A 20,274-nucleotide genomic window follows, 5' to 3' on the forward strand; every position below is an offset into this window, starting at 1 on the left:
AGTAGAGGCAGGCAGGTAGGTAGGTAGGTAGGGCCTGCACTTGGGCTGCTGTGATCTCAATCCTTAAGCAGCATTTTCTTGGTGCCCTAGGGAGAGTTGGCCCCAGAACATAAAGTCTCTCATGACACATGAAGACAAGGGTGCTTTTATTAAAGGGGTGGACTGGGCTCTGTCAAAGATTGTCCCATCTACAAAGATCATCAAACCATGTTTAACAATTGCCAGGTCCTTGAGAATATCACACTGAGGCGGTGTCTCTTTTAGCTATTCAAGAAGCCGGCGGGAACGAGTATGCCTTATGGAAATCATCAATAGGAGCAGACGCTGTGCCATGGAGCTTTAGACCCCCACGCTGGTGTTTCACATCAGGCCTTTGAGGTGGTAGATCTCATTGTCTCTGTTTTACCAACTTGGAATTGGGCTTAGGCAGGTACTGTTATCAGCCCAAGGTGAAAGAACCAAGCCCAACCCACTTCCTGTGGGCTATGTTAATTCTGTGATGCAAACCCCAGGTGTTTGTTTTTGGTATGTCTTGATCGGGAGTGAAGGGGAGGCTCAGCTGCTCCCTAACCACCTCTCGGACATATTCTGAGTCCATTACAGCCATCTCATTAGCCAGCACAGAGGGCCTCATGGCCATTCTGAAAGCTCCACCCATTGCATCTTTCCTTATTAGGGACTCAGAGGAAACACACCCCATTCCAGCCGCAGGGTCAGGGCTGTGGGTGGGAGTTTGGCAACCAAGACACCTCCACGATGGCACAGAGACATAGGTAGCTCACAGGTCCAGCCTTGCATGCCATCCCCAAGGCAGGAAGGACAAAGATGTTTTAGACCATTTTCCATTAACATCACAGGTTACCTGAGACTAACGTTTAAAGGGGTCATTTATAAAGGAAAGAAATTTCTTTTGCTTACATTCCGAAGGCTGGAAGTCCAAGGGCATGGCAGTAGCATCTGGTGAGGGCAATGTAACTTGGCAGAAGGTGAAAGGGCGCGCAAACTCAAGGAAAGAGAAGGCAAGAGGGGCTGGGCTCAGTTTGTCACCACCCACCCTCGGGAGGGATAACTCACTACTGCTGTGAGAAAGGCGCAAAAGGGGACAAATTTTCACTGAAATATAACACAACACAGAAAAGTGCACAGATTACAAGGATAAACTCCATGAATCATCACAAAGTGAACCCACCTGTTTGCCAGTTCCCAGCTGCAAAATCCAAACTGAGGCAGCACTCTGGAAGCAGCCCTTCTGTGCTCTGAGTCACTACTTTCCCTCCAGACAGAGGTACCCCCTAGCCTGACTCTGACAGCGGAGGTTGTCTATGTACTTTACATCAGTGAACTCCTTCAGTGCGTGTTCCTCTCTGACTGGCTTCTTTCACCTGCGTTGTGTTGTGAGATTCATCTGTGTTGTGCATTGGTGTCCTTGTCAATCATTCTTTTTCAGGGCTCTACAGTGTTTCCCTGGGGGAGTATTCTACAATTCATTTCCCTGTTTTAGAGCTGATGGCTTTTTCTGCTGAAAAATTACACATTTGGCCTTGGTAGACACCGCCAATGCTTTTCGGAGGACTTATACCATTTTATACTCAAACCAGAAACATTGGAAGTTCGCATCATTCCACATCTTTTGTCTGCCTTGTTAGTTTAGTCATTTTGATGGGTGTGAAGCAGTATTGCTGTTTGATTTAAATGTGCATTTCTGATTACTAAGGGAAGTTGAGGGCTCTCTAGGTTCCTATATCCATTTTTTTTTAATTTAGAGATTTGTCTTGAAATATCTTTGCCAATCCCCTTATCTCACACACCACTAAAGCTGTCTTTCTAATATCCTTTATGCTAATGAAGGAGCCACCATTTTCCCCGAGGAAATGGTTTTCTCCTCCTCTCGGTGCTGAGAGCAAAACCTCCAGGTGTGTTGGGGAAGCACTGGTAAAGCTTTCTGCATGAATGTTGTCTGTTCCCCCAGATGACCGGTTTTGGAAGGTGTATTCCTGATTAGCACAGCTGATTGCCTTTCAGGTATAGCTTAAAGCTAATGAGCTACATATGTAATAGTATCTTTATCTGGGCTAGAGTACTTCACAATAAAAAACAGACTTCCTAATGTGACTCTCTGTTTCACCTCTGCCACTTTGAGAACTCTGGTCCCACCTGCTTAGTCTGTCTGCAAACTCCTCTCAGGGGATCTTCAGGCTACTAGTAACCCGAGTGTTGATGGTACTCGGGTAGAAGGAAATAGAGAAGGGATAATCTTTCCCTTGATTCTTTCTGTAAGACATTGATCATATCTGCTGTTTTCTCAGTATAGGACACAGCCACACAGGTTGTCCTGAAGTAGGTCACAAGCCATCTACTAGTGGCCACAGCTCTCTTGGACAAGACACACAGTTCATTCAGGGAAATGTTTGGAAATGTCTTCTGACCTTTCTGAATAGCTCCTTTATTTGTTTGTTTGTTTGTTTGTTTATTTATTTTCCTTTCCCTTTCTCTTTTTTTACCCCTGGTGCTATGCATCAAACCTATGGTTTCTTGCATGTTAGGCAAGTACTCTTCCATTGAGATATGGCCTTTTTTTATTTCTCCTGAGATTTTTTGGTCAACTTTAAAGGTATAATTGGCAAATCAAAATTATATGCATTCATTCATCTATTGAAGGGCATCTAGGTTGGTTCCACAATCTTGCTATCGTGAATTGTGCTGCTATGAACATCGATGTAGCAGTGTCCCTGTAGCATGCTCTTATTAGGTCTTTAGGGAATAGACCGAGAAGGGGAATAGCTGGGTCAAATGGTGGTTCCATTCCCAGCTTTCCAAGAAATCTCCATACTGCTTTCCAAATTGGCTGCACCAATTTGCAGTCCCACCAACAATGAACAATGGAGTATTACTCTGCATTAAAAAATGACAAAATCATAGAATTTGGAGGGAAATGGATGGCATTAGAGCAGATTATGCTAAGTGAAGCTAGCCAATCCTTAAAAAACAAATGCCAAATGACTGCTTTGATATAAGGGGAGTAACCAAGGACAGGGTAGGGACGAAGAGCTTGAGAAGAAGATTAACATTAAACAGGGATGAGAGGTGGGAGGGAAAGGGAGTGAGAAGGGAAATCACATGGAAATGGAAGGTGATCCTCAGGGTTTTACAAAATTACATATAAGAGGAAATGAGGGGTAAGAGAAGAATAATACAAGTGGAAGAAATGATTTACAGTAGAGGGGGTAGAGAGAGAAATGGGGAGGGGAGGGGGGATAGTAGAGAATAGGATAGACAGCAGAATACATCAGACACTAGAATGGCAATATGTAAATCAATGGAAGTGTAACTGATGTGATACAGCAATCTGTATACGGGGTAAAAATGGGAGTTCATAACCCACTTGAATCAAACTGTGAAGTATGATATATTAAGAACTATGTAATGTTTTGAACGACCAACAATAAAAAAAATTATATGCATTCATGATATACGATGTGATGTTTTGAAATCAAACTAAATAACATCTATCACCTCACTCTGCGTGTATGTTGAGAACTTAGGATCTTTTCTCCTAATTCATTAAAATTGTATATACAGGATGTCATCTGCATAGGCTATTTGTTCTTTGTTGTGTTACAGCCATGTTTAAAATTCACAAAATGATATTTAATAGAAATCATAAAAACATATTTTTTCCCTTTTTCACAAACTAAGGTATAAAGCACTCTGGCTTCACATTAACTATGATGTCCACTTGATCCCAGTTGTCCTTTAGTGGATTAAAAAAAGTTTTGTTATAGTCTTAGTTTGTCATAGGTTTTTATCATTAGGCATTTTTTATTTTTTATAAAAAGCCTTTTTCTATCAAAATGATTTTTATAACTTTATTATATTACTGGATTGGTTTCAGATGTTAAGTAAAATTTGCATTTGAGTGATTCAAAAAGATCTTCTCTTTTAGCAATTTTCAAATATTATTATTAACCAAATCCCCACCAATTTCTTTTTCCTCCTCTGTAACTGAAGCTTTGTGCTCCTCCCTTGTCCCTGCAACCACCATGTGACTCTCTGCTTCTGTGAGTTCCATGTTTCTCCTGATTTTTGTTTAAACTCATGATAAGACAGAGGCGCTGGTGGGAGGTTTGCTTCTCCTTGTGTGGTCACTTACCTAAAAACAGCTGGCGGAATCAGAGAGGAAATATGTGATAAACACACCATTCTTCTTGGGGTGGGTCTGGGATCCATGCTCACACCTTCAGGTGGGCGGCCAACATGGGGGAGGGGAGCAGCTATGAAAGGAAGGCTCTGCAGGGTGACATGCCCAATTCTTGGTGGGCTTTAAAGAAGTGATTTTGAGGCTGGGGGTGTGGCTCAAGGGTACAGCCATTGCCTAGCATGCTTGAGGCCCTGGCTCTATCCCCAGCACTGCAAAAAGAAAGAAAAGCTGAGATGTCTACGGGGGAGAAAGAGGAGGAGAAGCTGTGCATGCTAGGACCACCTGAATTGAATAGGATGGTAGAAAAGGAGCTTGCAGGAGGAACCCAGAGGGCAGGGGAGTTGCCAGCATGGGCAGATATAGGCTGGCAGGGAGGTGGATGCCAACTAGGCAAGAGCCAAACTGTCTGGTCTGTCCTCCAGACCAGCCTATGGGGATTTCCCTATTAGGAGTGTCCTGGATCTCAGAGTTCTGAGCAGCAAGCCAGAAACTGAGTCCTGAGGAGAGTTGGTTGCAAGTGCTCCTGAAAACTTTGGTTGCAAGGAGATCCAGAATTTACTTCTTTGGGAAAACAAAACTGTAGTTTCCTTGGCCATGGCTGGTGCTCCAAGGCAGATGGGATTCTGTCCCCTCATGCCCAGGCAGCTGAAGCCACACCTGATCTCCATGAGCTCATTTATCCTTTTAAATGGCAGCTTCAGAGGCACAGGGACAAGCATGGGTGGGCCAGGGGACTGGGCAAGTAGTTATTTGCAGGCTTTGCACACTTATGAATGAGCCTGTCTAGCTTTGGGAATTTTGCAATCTCTAATGTTCAAAAGCCAAAAAGCTCTGTTGATGCCCCTTTGCCACTCACAAAGGAGACAGAAGTGCTTATCGGGACCAAGAAGTAAGATTTAACATCATTGTATTTATTAGGTTCTGAAACAATACACATTCACATCCTTTTGAATACAGTACATTTGGCACAATAATGTTTACAATGAAATAACACTAATGAATGGCAAGATATTAAAATTACATCCAGAAAGGGAAAAAATGTACAAATAAAGCATCACAATACAAAATAAAACCCCTCTTAAATTGAATACACTTTATATTTAGCCAGAATTATTTTGCACATAATTTAAAAAGAGGTAATTTTTTTAGCCTTTTTTTTTCTTTTAAAGCAAGAATGCATTTTTTTTCTTTCACCTTTGGAGGAAAGAATTGTGTTTCCACTTCACAAAGTTCATAATGAGAAAACATAGGAGAACAGCTATCCTTCATATATTTTTTTGGCTTTTTTTTGCAATCCATTTTTTTTCAGAGAGAGAGAGAGAGAAGGAGAGAGAGAGAAAGAAAGAGGGAGGGAGGGAAGGAGAGAGAGAAGACAGAGAGAGAGAGAGAAAGAGGGAGGGAGGGAAGGAGAGAGAGAAGAGAGAGAGAGAGAGAAGGAGAGAGAGAGAAAGAGGGAGGGAGGGAAGGAGAGAGAGAAAAGAGAGAGAGAGAGAGAGAGAGAGAGAGAGAGAGAGAGAGAGAGAGAGAATTATAAAGAACTAGCAGAAATGTAACAGTATGTCCACTTCCAAACTCTTGTTGAAAATGAAGTAGGAAATATGAAGGAACCCACAAGCCTTTTTCTCTAGTTTAGGTTGGATTTCACCTGCCTGTGTGAGAACTTCATCAGGCTGAGGCATCCCAGCCAGCCCGGCTCTGAGTGCTGGAAAAGAGCAGGCTGGCTACTTCAGCTGCCGGGTGGAATGTACTATTTGACTTCCCAGAAAAAAAAAAAAATGCCAGTTGTCCTGTAGGAAGGGCTGAACCCCCACTGCCATGCAGACACTGTCAAGCCCTCAGACAAGGCCATTGGGCATTGTGGAGTGAGGTGACTAGCTTGTCCAAAGTCCATAATGATAAAAGAAGCAGAAGAAAGAAAGAGAGCAGTAGTTATGCATGAGTATGACAGGTGAATCGTCGTGTCTTCCTAAAAAATGAGATGATGCCACCATGAAGATGTTTCTGTGCTTGTACTCCACCCTAGAAGATAGTCTGCCCCGGTATGTCAAGTTACCGAAGATAAATTAAATTAATCTAATGTTCTTCATCAATTCACTGGTATGCCAAACACGAGGACTGATAGAGCATAATATTTAATATTTGCAATCATCATAAGAACAGATAATTACACCTGAGTTTTTTAAAAATAAAAACAAAAGAACTAAAATGTCGTCATTAGTAACAATGCAATGACGATGCAAATAGGGACACATTCTCTAAGGGCTCAAAATAGTCACTGTCCAAGCTTTGAAACCACCATTAAAAACATTCCTTTCTCTTTCCTGACTCCATCAGGATATAACAGAGCACAGGAGAACTATATGTGAAACTTAATATAGCTTAATAGCTTAACATATGTTTACATCTTTTAAAATAAACAATACAAAGAACCCCCCTCCCTACCGCTGGGAACACACCTATCTTTCGGTAACTTGAACCAATACACTTATAGAGTATTGCACCTGGACATTATTATAATTATTCTTTCATAGACTAAAGTTTTATAATATGCCTGAACATGCAGCAGTTAATACCTCTATATTCAATGAATTAATTCCACAGGCCTGCAGCAAACACTATATACAAAAATCTCAAATGTACAAAAGGCAAAAAGCTTCATTAGTGCCACTCTGCCACTCACAAGTATATATATTTAGGGGCAGCTGGGAAATCCACGTGCAACAGTTGGAATGGATTCCATTCCCTGCTAAATCAGTTCAGTAAAATAGGTAATCAAGTGACCTTGGGGAAACATACACACAAAGCCACAGAGAACCCTTGGAAATCAAAGAATGTAACACTGTTAGCATATCTACAGGAGGTAACATCAAGTCCACTGAAGTGTCTACATGAGTTGCCATCCCATGTCACTCAGAAATAAAATTCCCGGTACATATCTTGCCACATTGTCAGTTTTCAAAAAAGTTGCTCTTCCATCTCCTGCCACCCTCTGCCTAATCCACATTGAGCCTTGTTCCACTTGTTCCAAAAGCAGATATTTCATGTTTAACTTTACATGTTCAATGTTTAAAAACCACAACACAGTAGTACTATCATTTTGTAGAAGTGTGCCAAAATAACACACGGCTGCAGAAAATAAATAGCATTTATGCTGAGAACTTAGGATGAACCTGGAGAGAGAATTTGGGAGCTGAGTTTCACAAGAACCCCAGGGTCTTGGTCATCACTGTGGTGGCCTTTGTGTTCAGGTAGAATTGCAGTGATGAGGAATGTCACTTTGCTTCCTTTTCTCTCCACTCACAGAGCTCCCATGTGTCACTAAAGCATCAACAGCACAAACTTTGGACGACTGAATTCTCATTGTACAATAGCCCTTTAATGTCTACCTGAATTCACACTGGAAATTCTATCTTTTGGCCAATTAGAAAGTAAATTGGATAATATAATTTCAAATGTTAATGGAGTTCAAAAATCAAAATTATGTTTTCTACAAAGATTTCTTCCATGAGATACAAACTTACATGACTTTGGCATGCTCAAAAGACCAAAGCAAGCAAAAATGGTCCATTTTGGAGCAAACCAATACAGCTTGCCAGCCTGGGCATCCCCTGGGCTCCCTCCATATGAGATGCCTTGAGGGCATCTGCCCTCATGTGGAAGAAGCACCAGTCTCTTCTCCTGGGCAGAAGGGCAGGGATGTCAAGCCAGGGCACAGGAGGGACGAGAAGCAAGAGGTGTCAGGATTCTACATCCAATGGCAGAGCCAGAGTCTTCTTGTTTGATTTTTTTTTCCTTTGTGGTAAAAGAACTGAAGTTGCTTCACCGCCGGGAGCCCCTAAGGAGTGGAACCAGGCTTGCTGACAATCTGAACATGGCAGCTTATACAGCTAATTGCCGACCCAACTGGAGTCTGTGTTCCTGGTGAGGCAAGAACCAAGAATGTCTTCTGGTCACCAGGACGATATGGGGGGGATGGGGTAGGAGGTGGCCTGGGGTATGGGGATGCAATAAATAGAGAGTGGACATGGGACTGGGGCTCCAGGGAGGAGAAATAGTTCGAGATCTTCTGAGCCTCTGCACACAGGGTCTTCTCAGCACTCCTTACAGCATCAGCAAACTTCACATGTATGCGGAGACTTCTCAAGGCATGAGGTCTTCACCGAAGTAGGAGAAGCCTTTGAATTCCTCCTGGTTGATCTGCTTCACTATTGCTTCATCCACAAGTGTGAGCACTGGCTCTTCCCGAGTAAAGTCTTGGTCAAAGTTATTGACATCTCTTTTGGTTTTCTGGAAGAAGAAAAGAAAAAACACTGAGTGGAGGTTGACCTTCCTCCCAAGGGCCCCCCCATGGGGAATGGGCATTGAGGTGGCCAGCCTCTCACCAAAGCAGGCCTCTAACTACTGGGAGCAGACACAGGACTGTTCCAATGAGGTAACGATGGATGGCCCCAGGACCGGGAGGTGACAGAGGAAAACAGGAAGAATGAATCAAGGTGAGAAGGAAGAAGGGGTGTGTGGGTGTGATGGAAAAGCAGGGAAGTGGGATTCCCACAGGCTCTGTGTGCATGTGTGTGTGTGTGTGTGTGTGTGTGTGTGTGTGTGTGTCTGGGTAGAGTGAGATGCAAAGCTTCCGTCTCATACCCACTTGTCCCTCTGCCATAAGTCTTGGGCTCCATCAAGACCTTCCTTGCTGTGGACCAAGGTAACAAACTTGAATCCACCTCCCACAAAGTCTTTAGAGTTCTCTTTTCCATAGAGGCAGACCCCATAACCCTGCCATGTCTGCTCCAGATGGTATCCTGTCTATCAGCAGGATGGGCTGGGGGCAGGATTGTCTTCTGGGCAGCCCACTTCGATCCCCATCTGTTCTCACCGTGACTTCATTTAATGTTCCTGTGTTTTGGCCACTACTACACTCAATACGCTGACCTGCCATGCTGATGCTTTTATCTAGACTGTAAACTCCTTAAAGGAGGCACCTAGTTTTATCCAACCTTGGCTTCCCAGCAGTTCCCCTGCAATAAGTATCTATTGAATGAAGTGAGAAAACCTCCTGCTCACTTCCCAGCTCAGAAGGACCCATACCCAGTGTAGATGTCAGTTCCCAAAGGATGACTGTGTGTCCTATGGTTTGGGGATTGTATACCAATCAATCAACCCACAAATGAATTCTGCTTTTTGTTTGTTTGGGGAAAAAAATCAGCAAATAGAAATAATACCATTCTGTAGGGGCTTACAGTAGAGTTGAGGAGCCAGTATTCTTGCCTAGAACACATTACTTTGGTTAAAAAAGCGTCTATGGAGAAATCAGGGCTTGGGCTAAGACTCAAAGATTTGGACTACAATTGTGTTGGTAGAGATGGGAGGGAAGTACCTTGGCAGAGAGAAAGATGGGACAAAGACAAGGGGAAGGAACACAAAAGATGTATACATAGGACAGAAGGTTTGCCAAGCTGCCTGGGGCAGGGATGGTGGGAGCTAAGGCTGGAGTCTCAGAGGCCTCAGTACCAGATCCCTCCTCACTCAGTACCTAGCATAACACTGAAAAGACTGAAGGTACTTTTCCAGGCACTGATTAATGGTTACTACCTAGGATTAGCAACCTGAATGATGGAATACATTTTATGGAAAGATTAACATGATTATTTGTAGGAAAAATAATGTTCACATATGCTATGCTCTGTGGAGACCGGTAACCTAAAAGCTGTTAATAAGAAGTCCACGAAGAAAAAGTGGTTTGGAGACAAAGCTATATTTTAGACCCCACTCTTAGAGATTGGCCATGCACACGGGCAGTAAAGAAATCTGGTCCACTCTGTTTACACTGATCTTCCTCAAACCTGACATAAAACTCCTTTTCCCCCTCAGAAGTTTAACACCTCTCCTGAGAGCTGAGTTCAGCAGAACATTCTGGGAAGCGCTACCTCAGGGTTTATAGAGCATCTTCACATTCATTCATTCATTTGGTTCATGGAACAGGCAGGTATTGTGATGCTGATTTTATATCTGAGGAAAATATCTCGAAAACGTGTGGTGGCTTGGCCAGTCCCTGACTATGAAAGAGCAAATCCAGGTCTTAGCATGATGCCTCCCATAGTGTAGAAGGCCAGGAAATCTGGACCCTGGAGAAATGTGAAGACATAGTAAGGGTCAAGCTCATCCAGGATACATATAAGAAGAGCTTCCAAGTGGAAATAAAGCCAAAAAAGCTTGCTCTAGGCAAACATGGTGGCCGAGCTGTGGATGGGGAAGAGATTGGATAACATGGGCCGAATGAGCTGGGCAAGGGGATTATCTTCAAATGGCCCCAGATTGAGATCAGAGTCTTGGTCTGCTTGGAGCAGGGATGAACTCATCCTTCCTATCTTTCATCACTATCAGTCTTGCTTGGTGTCTTCTCCCTCGCTCAGAGCTACATAGTTCAAGTCTCAGAGATCTTGAAAGGACAGAGGAGAAACACAGAAAACTCAAGAGATTTCCAGAAACAGGATTTGCAGCTGCAGGACATCCCGGCTGCCCCTTGAGATGGGAAAGCTCAGGAGTGGCTTAGTCACCTCTGCCAGGAGGGCTGGCCCAAGGCAGGAGGACTATCTGTTCTTCCCCAGGGAGTACTGGAGCCAGAGGAAAGGGGAGGCCTTGTGTGGAGGGGGACTTCAGAGAGAAACAACAAAGCCCATCCCCATGGTGACGCATGCTGGCTGTGGGAGGGTGGCGCCTGGGGAGAGGGTGTGGAAGGCCTCTTCTGAAGATCTCTATCAGAGGGAGGGATTAGCTAAAAGATCTGGGAGGGTAAGAGTAGGACAGGCCACTGTGTTGGCTGCAGTTAGTCCAGAGGGAGGAGTAGGAGGGGAGGTGGTAAGAATAACATGGGAGGCACCAGGCATCACCCCAAAAGGCAACCCAGGGGCATCGCACTGGGCTGGAGTGGAATGGGATAGGAGGCGCAGTGGTAGGGTGAAACACAGTCAGACAGGCAGGAGGAAAAGTCCAAGTGTAACATCACTCAGGATGGGCCATGAATGCCAGGTGTTTGGTATTATTCTCAGGGGCAGAAGTGCCCCTTCCCTGGAGTACCTTCTCAACCAACCACTAATGAGAGGGTAGGGTGTGTATAGAGAACCTCAGAAAGCCCATGCCAGAAACTCTCTAGCGTGGCTCTCCCTGTTTACTTAATTATGCTCATTGATCAGTCATTAATATCCATTGATTAATCTTAGAAGCTGGTTTTCTTTTCTGAGGTCAATAGGGCACAGTGATGGAGCTAGATTCTAGAAGATGTCCAAATTTCACAACTCATTGTCTACCACCAGTGAGCCAGGCTCAGTAAATACAGCTCGGGATGTCATTCCCAGTGGACCTCTAGCTCAATGGTGGGCTAGTATGGACAGCTGCTAGGCTCAGCTCCAGCTTTCTCAGGAGCCCCGGAATCATCTGTGGCATTCAAGAAAGTACGACTCTTGACAGGACTTCCACAGACCTGGCTCACCCACGCGCTTGCACAACTTGGCCCCATTCTATTTTTCCTGGAGATATTTTAGATGCATGTCAGTTACCCATTTCCAATTCAAATAGCCAACATTCCCACTGTGTGCAATTCCTGACTATTCATATTGGAGACTTGGGAATTTCCCCAAGCAGACCCTGTCACCTATTACTGGCAGCAGAGCATCCTCAAATTTGGAAAGAACTGAGATGATATCCTTTACTCAATTTTACTCACTGAATTCATCCTTTCAAATGCTGCTGCTTTTCTCACAAAGCAGATACAAAACTCCATGCCAAGGTTCCAAAGGGCAAGCTCTCAGAGACACTGTGTATCCTGATCCCTGACCATCCCCCACGCCTCCCCTACTGCCTAAATGCCAGCCTCTTATCCGGCACCTCACAGCCAAAGAGATGACACTGGACACATGGAACAACATTCTGACTTGGCAGCCCTTCCTCCTCCATGAGGATTTTCCCATAACCTCTCGGCCACACTTAGGGAAGGCTACATGGAGGAGGAGAAAGATCCCTGTCCTGGTATATTGCTGAGAGCCATTGCCAAGTAGGAATGACGCATGGCAATTTCTTTGTCAGCCTACCCAGTGTTGCTTAGAGGAAGGACTCTCCATATTGGACCCAGGTCATTTGCAGTGACACTGCATGTAAGGTGACCTTGCTCAAGGACCAGGGCGGATCCAGGTTTAGGGTGTATCCTGCTGGGAATAGGGAGTATCCTGCTCCTTGGGTTTAGGGCGGTTCCAGGTTTAAGGTGTACCCTGCTGGGAATAGGGCGTATCCTGCTGCCTCAGGTGCTGCCAGCTCCTTGAGTTCCCTCGCAGGATTCAGAGAGTATTGGGGATTCAGAGCCCGGTGGAGAGTGTGGATTTCCCCAGAACGTGTGTAGAGTGCCGGTGTGAGTTCGAGAATAAAGAGTTGCTGTTTGAATCTACAAGGTGTGTGGTGGCTCGTGATTTTGTGCCTAGCCAGACTGCGGCAGTATATGACACTGAAGTCATGCTCTGTGAGCCTTGGTCTTTTCATCTGTAAAAAGGGGATGGTGACAGGTGCCCTGTAGTTGCCTCAAAGACTAAATAAGAAGCCAGATGTTAGGTGATCAGACCCTGACAGAATGGATACCCCATCACTGTGAAGCCCTTCCCTGATCTGTATCTCAGTGCCTGTGTGCTGTGAGCATAAAAGACACACCGCTTGGTCATGCTACCCAGCCAGTCCACATGATGTGCGCATCAATGAGCTCTTGAAGTTAGGGGCCCAGCTTGTATTTCTCTGTATACCTCCAGATCCTGAACTAGTGTTGCGCTGGGCCTGCCTGGTTGTCCTAATGCTTTCGCTGGTGATCGGGGTTCTTCTATCGCACCACACTGCTCTGGGACAAAGACCCAGTTTCCTATACTCACCCACTCCTGAGGCCTCCCAGATCTCATCCTTGCCCACATCTCTGGATCCATCTCCCTGGCACTGCTGAAACACAGGTGCTCCCTGTCATGGGGCTTTTCCTGCCTCAAGCCCTTACACAGCCAACCCTCTGCCCAGGGCACCCACTGCTGCACCCCAGGCCTCCTGCCCTATGTCCACTCATGTTTCCCCCAGTGGTGTGGCTGCCCTGCCTTCAAAAAGTCCTCTTGTCCCTCTGAGAGTAGTTTGAGCCAAGCCTCCTAGGGGGCACTACCACCTCCTCTGAACTCATATCACAGGACTTCACACACCGAAGCCCTCTTTTCAACTCATTTGTGAGCTCCATGCAGCCAGGGACTGGCTCCAGCTCACCATTCCACCCCCCGGCCTAGCCCAGGGCTTGGCATGTCCTGACAACCCAGAGATCTGCTGGAAGAAATGGATGAATGCAACCTCTCTTGCTGCTGTTCTATCTGGAGACCGCAAAGTGACCTGGGTTCAGGGCCAGTGGCTGTTGTCCTGTCCGAGGGGTTTATCATTTGGTGGAGGAGGCTGAGATCTAATTGATGGAGAGAGACAGCCCAGACCAGCACTAAGCCCCAGGGGGCCTACAGAACAGGAGGCTTAGCCTACTTCAGGGGCTCTCTCTTCCCAGTGTCTTGGGTTCCCTAATTTCTAATAAAGATAGAAACCATTTCAACCAGGGTTGGGGAAAATTCCATCAAGATGAATGCATCTAGGGACTTAGTGGGTGTGTCTCCGACCCTTGTGGGTGGTGCTGGGGAAAAACGACTTTCCTATTCCTTTTGGCATCCCTTCAGAAATCAGGTCTTGGACCGGAGAGATCTGAAGTGACACCAAGGAAGGGCACATTTGGGTGTCAGCAGTGGGGGATGGGTAGAACATATGGAAGCATTTTCAGATTCCCTCAGATCCTCCCGAGAGAGCACATCTAAGAGGCAAAGCTCTGTGGGTGCCTCACAAGCCAGGTCTGGAGGCTCTTCCAGGATTGTGGTGTTTGGACCTCGGCACCGAGATGAGCCGGTGGCTGAAGGCTTACTTCCTGTCTGGCTGGTGAAATTCTCACAGCTCTCACACACTGGAGCCGTGACACAAGCTCTTGGAGGAGCCAGTGACTTCTGCTTCTGTTTCTATCTGATTACCAGGAGATCAACAGATGGCTTTGTTTAAAGGGTTCAGAAAACTCCCTGATCGTACAGGAAGGAAGATTACGGCACTGCCTTTCACCTGACCACTTTGCTGGTCCCTGGTCTCTGCATCTCCTCTGCTTAGTGTGAGTGACAGCTAACGCCTAGGTAGCAGAGTGACCCCAGCCAGGGTCTGCTGCCTCAGGGGTGTGCCAGAAGTCACGACGCATGCTGCCTCTACCTTTTCCGTACATACCACCCTCCCTCTGGGTCCTTCTTAAGACTTCCTGACATTGGCATCATCCCACCTCACCCTCCTAGAAGCTCCCCCAGCTCCACCTGGACCCTGCACTGGACTTCATCTAATATCTCGTGTGTTGTATGCCCTTTACTGCAAAGCAGGGTATACAGCAGACATTTAAAGATCATTGGCTTGAAATTATTTTCCTTCATCCATCAAATCCCTCTTAACTTTGAAATGTTGATATTCTTATCTAAGCTTCACTTTAAAAATATATTATTCTAAAAGAGAAAGCAAGAATTGAAGTCATTAGGATGCTTATGCAACATCAATTAGCTGGATCTTCATATACGTACAGATGTTCATCATAACCCACATTCTAATCAACAGAGTCTATGTGAATATGTATATACACGCATGCTGCAGTGTGAAGTTAAATGGAACAAGGATGGAGCTATTACAAAGTCCCTTGCCTGGCAAAAAGGGGGCTTGGAGCAGAATTTCAAGTTCACTTTCAAGTTAAAAATGTATTTAAACATAATCCTCCCCCCCCTTTTTTTTTTGGTGAGGGTTTGGGGGAGGAGTAATGGGGACTGAACTCAGGGGCACTCAACCATTGAACCACATCCCCAGCCTTATTTTGTATTTTATTTAGAGACAGAGTCTCACTGAGTTGCTTTGTGCCTCATTTTTGCTGAGGCTGGCTTTGAACTCACAATCCTCCTGCCTCAGCCTCCTGAGCTGCTGGGATTACAGAAGTGTGCCTCCACGCCTGGACTTTCTCCCTCTTTATACTTTCTTTTGCCTAAAATTATCTATACTTTTGGATTTTTTTAATAGAAAACAGGGCAAAATATACAGAGTTCACTTGGCACAGGCTTGCCCAAGGGGCTTTTTGTAGCACCCAACTTGCCACAATGCCTCGGTGATACCCTCTTGCTTTTTCATCCATCTTGTTCTTACCAGGTAGTGACCAGAGCTGATGCTCAGTTCCTGACTCTGTGGTTTGCACAATGCCAGCTGCAGTGGCATTACCCTCTACTTGGCAAAAACCCTTCAAAAGATGCTTAATAGTATCCATGTTTTATCAGTTTGTAAGCAGATGTGATAAAACATTTATGCCATCTTATTTGTAATTAATCCATTTAACCCTGTTACAGGTTGCACTGTGTTTCCCCAAAACAGACAGGGAGGTCCTAACCCCAAGAACCTTAGAATGCAACCTAATTTGGAAATAGGGTTGCAGATGTCATTGAATTAAGATAAAGTCCTAAGGTGGGCTCTGACCCAGTGACTGGTGTCCTTATAAGAAGGGAACCTGGACTCTGAGACAGACACACACAGAAGGAAGATCATGTGAGGAGACACAGGGAGAGCATCTGGTGAAGACTGGAGTTCAGTGGCCACAAGACAAGGAATGTCCGGGGCTACCAGAAGCTGGGAGAGGCAACGGGGATCCTTCCCCTGCAAGTTTCAGAGGGAGCATGGTCTTGCCAATACCTTGATCTCAGACTTTCTGCCTCCAGAACTGTGATACAATAAATTTCTGTTGTTTTAAGCCACCAAAGTTTGTAGTTCTTGGTTACTGGAGACCTAGGAAACTAATAGAACCCTATCTTATTTTTCTGGAAAAAACTTTTAGAATCCAGATGTAATCCTGTACACTAAGCCTTGATTTCTTTGGGATATATTTCTAGCTTGTTAAAATCACCATAAATTGTCATTCTGTAACTTATTCTGAATCACAGTTGATTTACTAGGAAGGAAGCAAGACAAATACATCTAACTGTATGAGGGTTACCAGAGCATACAGGTAAAGCTCAGGTAAACTACAAACTACTATGGGAATGTCATTTTCCATCTTACCTGCTATGTCCTTCATCTTTTTGACATCTTAAAATTTGATTGGCATGCCTCCAATATCTTTATAAAGACACTTATAAAAATAGTGTTGATGACAGGATTGACCTGGCCTCTGCAAACAACCTCCCTGAAGTTGTTACCATGGTCCTGTGGAGTCTACTGAGAATCAACCGGCCATGGTAATGGTTTTCATTTTGTTCATGAAGATGATATCAGGGACTCTTTCCATTGTTTGGATGCAATAAAGATACAAATGTCTATAGCAGTTCTCTGCAAGTTGTTAAGTTAATTACTTCAAGTGACTGCCATTTTTCCTACATATCCACGAACTGATTCTCATAAAAACCTCTAGATACTTGCTTTACTAACATCCATGTCAAAGTATCCCAAATCCATATTTTCCTTATTTTTTTTTAATGCTGGAAGACCATTTTCTTGTCTCCTAACACTTGGTTTCACTGCTCTATTCCATCATATTCAAATTACCAAATAATGTAGCAGGCATAGCAGATCCTCCAATAACCTGAGCCTAGAGTAGCACCCTACATTCGCCTGAGGGACCTTTAAATAATGATGATGTTGGCCCATCCCTAGAGAGTCTATGTAATTAACTGCTTTAGGATCTGGTCTGGGTTGGGGCTATTAGGGTTCCCCAGTGAGTTTTAGTAAATGTAATTAATTAATTCATCTCTCTTGGGGTTCAGTTTTCTTTTAGTGTTTTTTTTTTCCCCTGATCTTTGTACTGAAGACATTTCTCTTGGGGGCGGATATTAGAGGCAAAAAGCAACAGCCTTGCTCTGGGTCATGGTTTAATACAGTGGTTCTTGATTCTGGCTGGGCATCAAAAACAATCAGAGCTTACAGACACCCAGATACCCTGAACTGGAATCTCCAGGGGGTGGGGCCCAGGCCTCTGCATTTTTTGAAAGCTCTGTAATTCTGATGTGTATCCTGGTCTATGTAGAGGAGGAGTGGATTTCTCTCTTCTTTTTCTTATCAGCTTCAAAAGGCCTTTTTGATGTCGAAAAGCCTGGTTAGGAGCCTCAAGTGTTCTGGATTTAGCCTCCTTTCAAGTTCACACTATACACTGGCACTCCTTCTTAGTTTCATCCCTTCTTTCCTTATTTTATCTTGGTCTTTATAAAATTGGGACGTTGAGAGCTCACTGGGAATTCACAATTTCTTTAAGTGTCCCCCTCCGGAAGGTAGTACAGCTAGTGGTTTAACCTACATACTGGCAGCGCCACCACCTAGATTCTATCCTGATTCTTCAGTTACTAATCTCTCTGGCCATGGACAGAGTATGTAGTTTTTCTGGGGATATTAGTAGTCCTCCCCATACATTTGTTAAAAGGATTAAATGAAATCCTATATTCAAGTGGTAAGAACAGTATATAACATAGAGTAAATGTAAATTAGTAGCATTCCTTGTTGCTCAGTATAGATCACAACTATAGGCCGAGAACAAACAGCATTGTCTTTGGCTGATCCCCAGAAGAAGTTTCCATTTGGTCTTAGTTCATAAGATAATCTTCGTCTCACCTAGACAACATGTGTGCTTTCATCTCCGATAGCCTTTAAATCTAAAACTAACCAGTGTTAGCTTTTACTCAAAGCAAAGAGCCAATGTGTGACCATCCAAAAGCACATTTCTTTCTTGCCTTGGTTTTATCTTTCTTTTTTCATTCAGATAACATTCATAGTATCTACTTTGTACCCTCTGGTATCCTAATGGGGCATCTTTTTTATTTATTTTTTGTCATTTGTAAGTTTTATTTATTAAAATATCAATCATAAATTATTTTCATTCCACTTAGTTTAGAACATATTAATATAAGTTGTTCCTAATACATTTCCTCTATTTCTTGGGATCGGTATTTTTGATACCTTATTTAACAGAAAGATACTTTCTAATAGATGAAATTGAGAGGTATTATAGAAGATTCATGGAAACCATGAATAAAGCAACAGAGGTAAATCTTTATTATCACCATGATTTTTTGAGCAATGAGAAGCACACAAAAGTCACTGCATGCCTTAGCATGCCCAACACCATGGATTCAATCCCCAGAAGCACATATACACACACAAAAAAGTGACTGCAAATAAATGCAATAAATTGATAATCAATATTACCATCAAATTCCAGTGTATCTTGTATATCTCCCTAGAGTCTGCTTGTTTGTTTATATATATGCACCCAAATGCTCAAAATTGACCAATAATGAAACATTTTTGAGATGCTATACCAGGTTTACTGGTAACAGGATACAGGACAGCACCATAAGTTTACCAAACAAATAATCAGTGCCCATCAATTTCAATATAGCAAATCAGAAAAAGAAGTCATGAGCATTTAGCTACAGGACAGCTTAATCACTTCTGATACCAAGACTTGGGGTCCTGACAGGTATCTCACGGTTCAGGGCAAAGCTAAGAAACATTGTGTTGGTTAAAAGGTAGCAGAGTATCATCACTTCAGATGCTTTTACTTATTTCTGGAATATTTGTTCATGCCATGTTGTTCTTTGTTTCTCTATAAACAAACAAAAATGGATCATATTATTAGCCATTAGTCTATGGTGGGCCATCTTTAAACTCTCTGGAACAAGAAGATAAGAAAGGTAAGAAAAACAAAAAGGAAGAATGGAAGACAGAATTACTTTTGAGTGCTGCTGGCTACAACACTGTCTTCCGTTGGGTGTGTGAGTGTCTGCGTGTGACACAGGGTCACACAGTGCTGGGCAGTTGGGAGGAGCTGTGAAAACAATAAGTCGTGAGATGCATACCCCACCAGGTGATACTGCCTGTCATGGACACATATGCCACTGGCTCTTGGATCTTTTGTGCCTTTTCTTGTTAAGTCTCCTGATTTTCAAATGTTGCCAACTCAGTTCTTCAAAAATCGTTCTATCTGCATAGGCCACACAAGCCTCTAGAATGTGACTTTTGTTTTTATAAAGTTACTTCTACCTTTTAGGGAGGAAGAAAATGAAGATCCATTTGTTTCTTAAGCATAATTGACTGGCTTCAAGGAAGTTAAAAATGAGAAGCCACTCAGCTCCTGGCCATTCCCTGGTCCAAAGAAGAGGGTTGTGGTGACTGATATGCAGAGGGGCCACAGAAGCCTCAGACAGGGGCTTCACCTGTGCGTCCTACAGCCTGGCTGGTTCCTCTCTAAAACACTCCGGAGGGAAAGTGGCTTCACTCCTCTGGGGGCCAAACTGTACACCCTACTCTAGTTTTCTAAATGGACCAAATTCCTGCAGACCACCAGGCATTCTGAACAACTATGACTCAATTCTGTCAGGTCAACTGCTGGCTGGAATTTGACCATTTCCCCTCTCTTCCTCTCCTGGTATTGTTTGTTAAACTATAAATAAATAAGTATGTGTATATGTATATTCACACATTCCATTTAGAATTACCTTGGAAAAAGAAAGAACCAACCTGATTTCCAATTATTAGCCAACACCTACTCTCTCCCTTATGCCCTGCAGAGATTACGAGGATCAGAGGACTTTGGCCAGCTGTGCAATTTGTCCATGAATTAGCTGGGCTCCATAGACACCACCCTCAGGGACCTCTTCTCTGTGGGAAGGCAGGTTGCCACTAAACATCAAATACTTGTTTGAAGCTTTTTAAACAAAACTGCAGAACAACTCCCTGAAGAGTTGGCTGGGAGACTGTGCTGCCTATAAAAGAAGGTTGTGTGTGGGGGGGGTGGGGGTGGAAGTGGGGGGGGGGTGGGGGGTTGCGGGGGAGCTGGGGACACAACACACAGCTCCCTGGTGACTCCTGTGTTCACAGAAGTCGGCACAGGAACCTCACCTGTCATAGATCAAGTGAGGAGCTTTCTAAGGTGATTTCCAAAGCAGCCTCTACCATTACGTTCTATGGCTCAAACATTTTAAGCAAAAGTG

General features: G+C 44.1%; 1 protein-coding gene across 1 annotated transcript in view; it reads right to left on the bottom strand.

Annotated features, from left to right (window-relative positions):
• Window positions 1-5,627: 5,627 nt before the first annotated feature.
• Window positions 5,628-20,274, bottom strand: part of PRKCE (protein kinase C epsilon) — a 480,838-nt gene continuing 466,191 nt past the window's right edge. Inside the window, exon 14 of the mRNA XM_081265157.1 lies at window positions 5,628-8,485. Coding sequence (XP_081121283.1) covers window positions 8,339-8,485 — 147 coding nt within the window. The 3' untranslated portion in view covers window positions 5,628-8,338. The remainder of the gene's footprint in view (window positions 8,486-20,274) is intronic.

Source organism: Spermophilus citellus (assembly GCF_964194105.1).
Source record: "Spermophilus citellus genome assembly, chromosome: 13".
Classification (NCBI taxonomy): domain Eukaryota; kingdom Metazoa; phylum Chordata; class Mammalia; order Rodentia; family Sciuridae; genus Spermophilus; species Spermophilus citellus.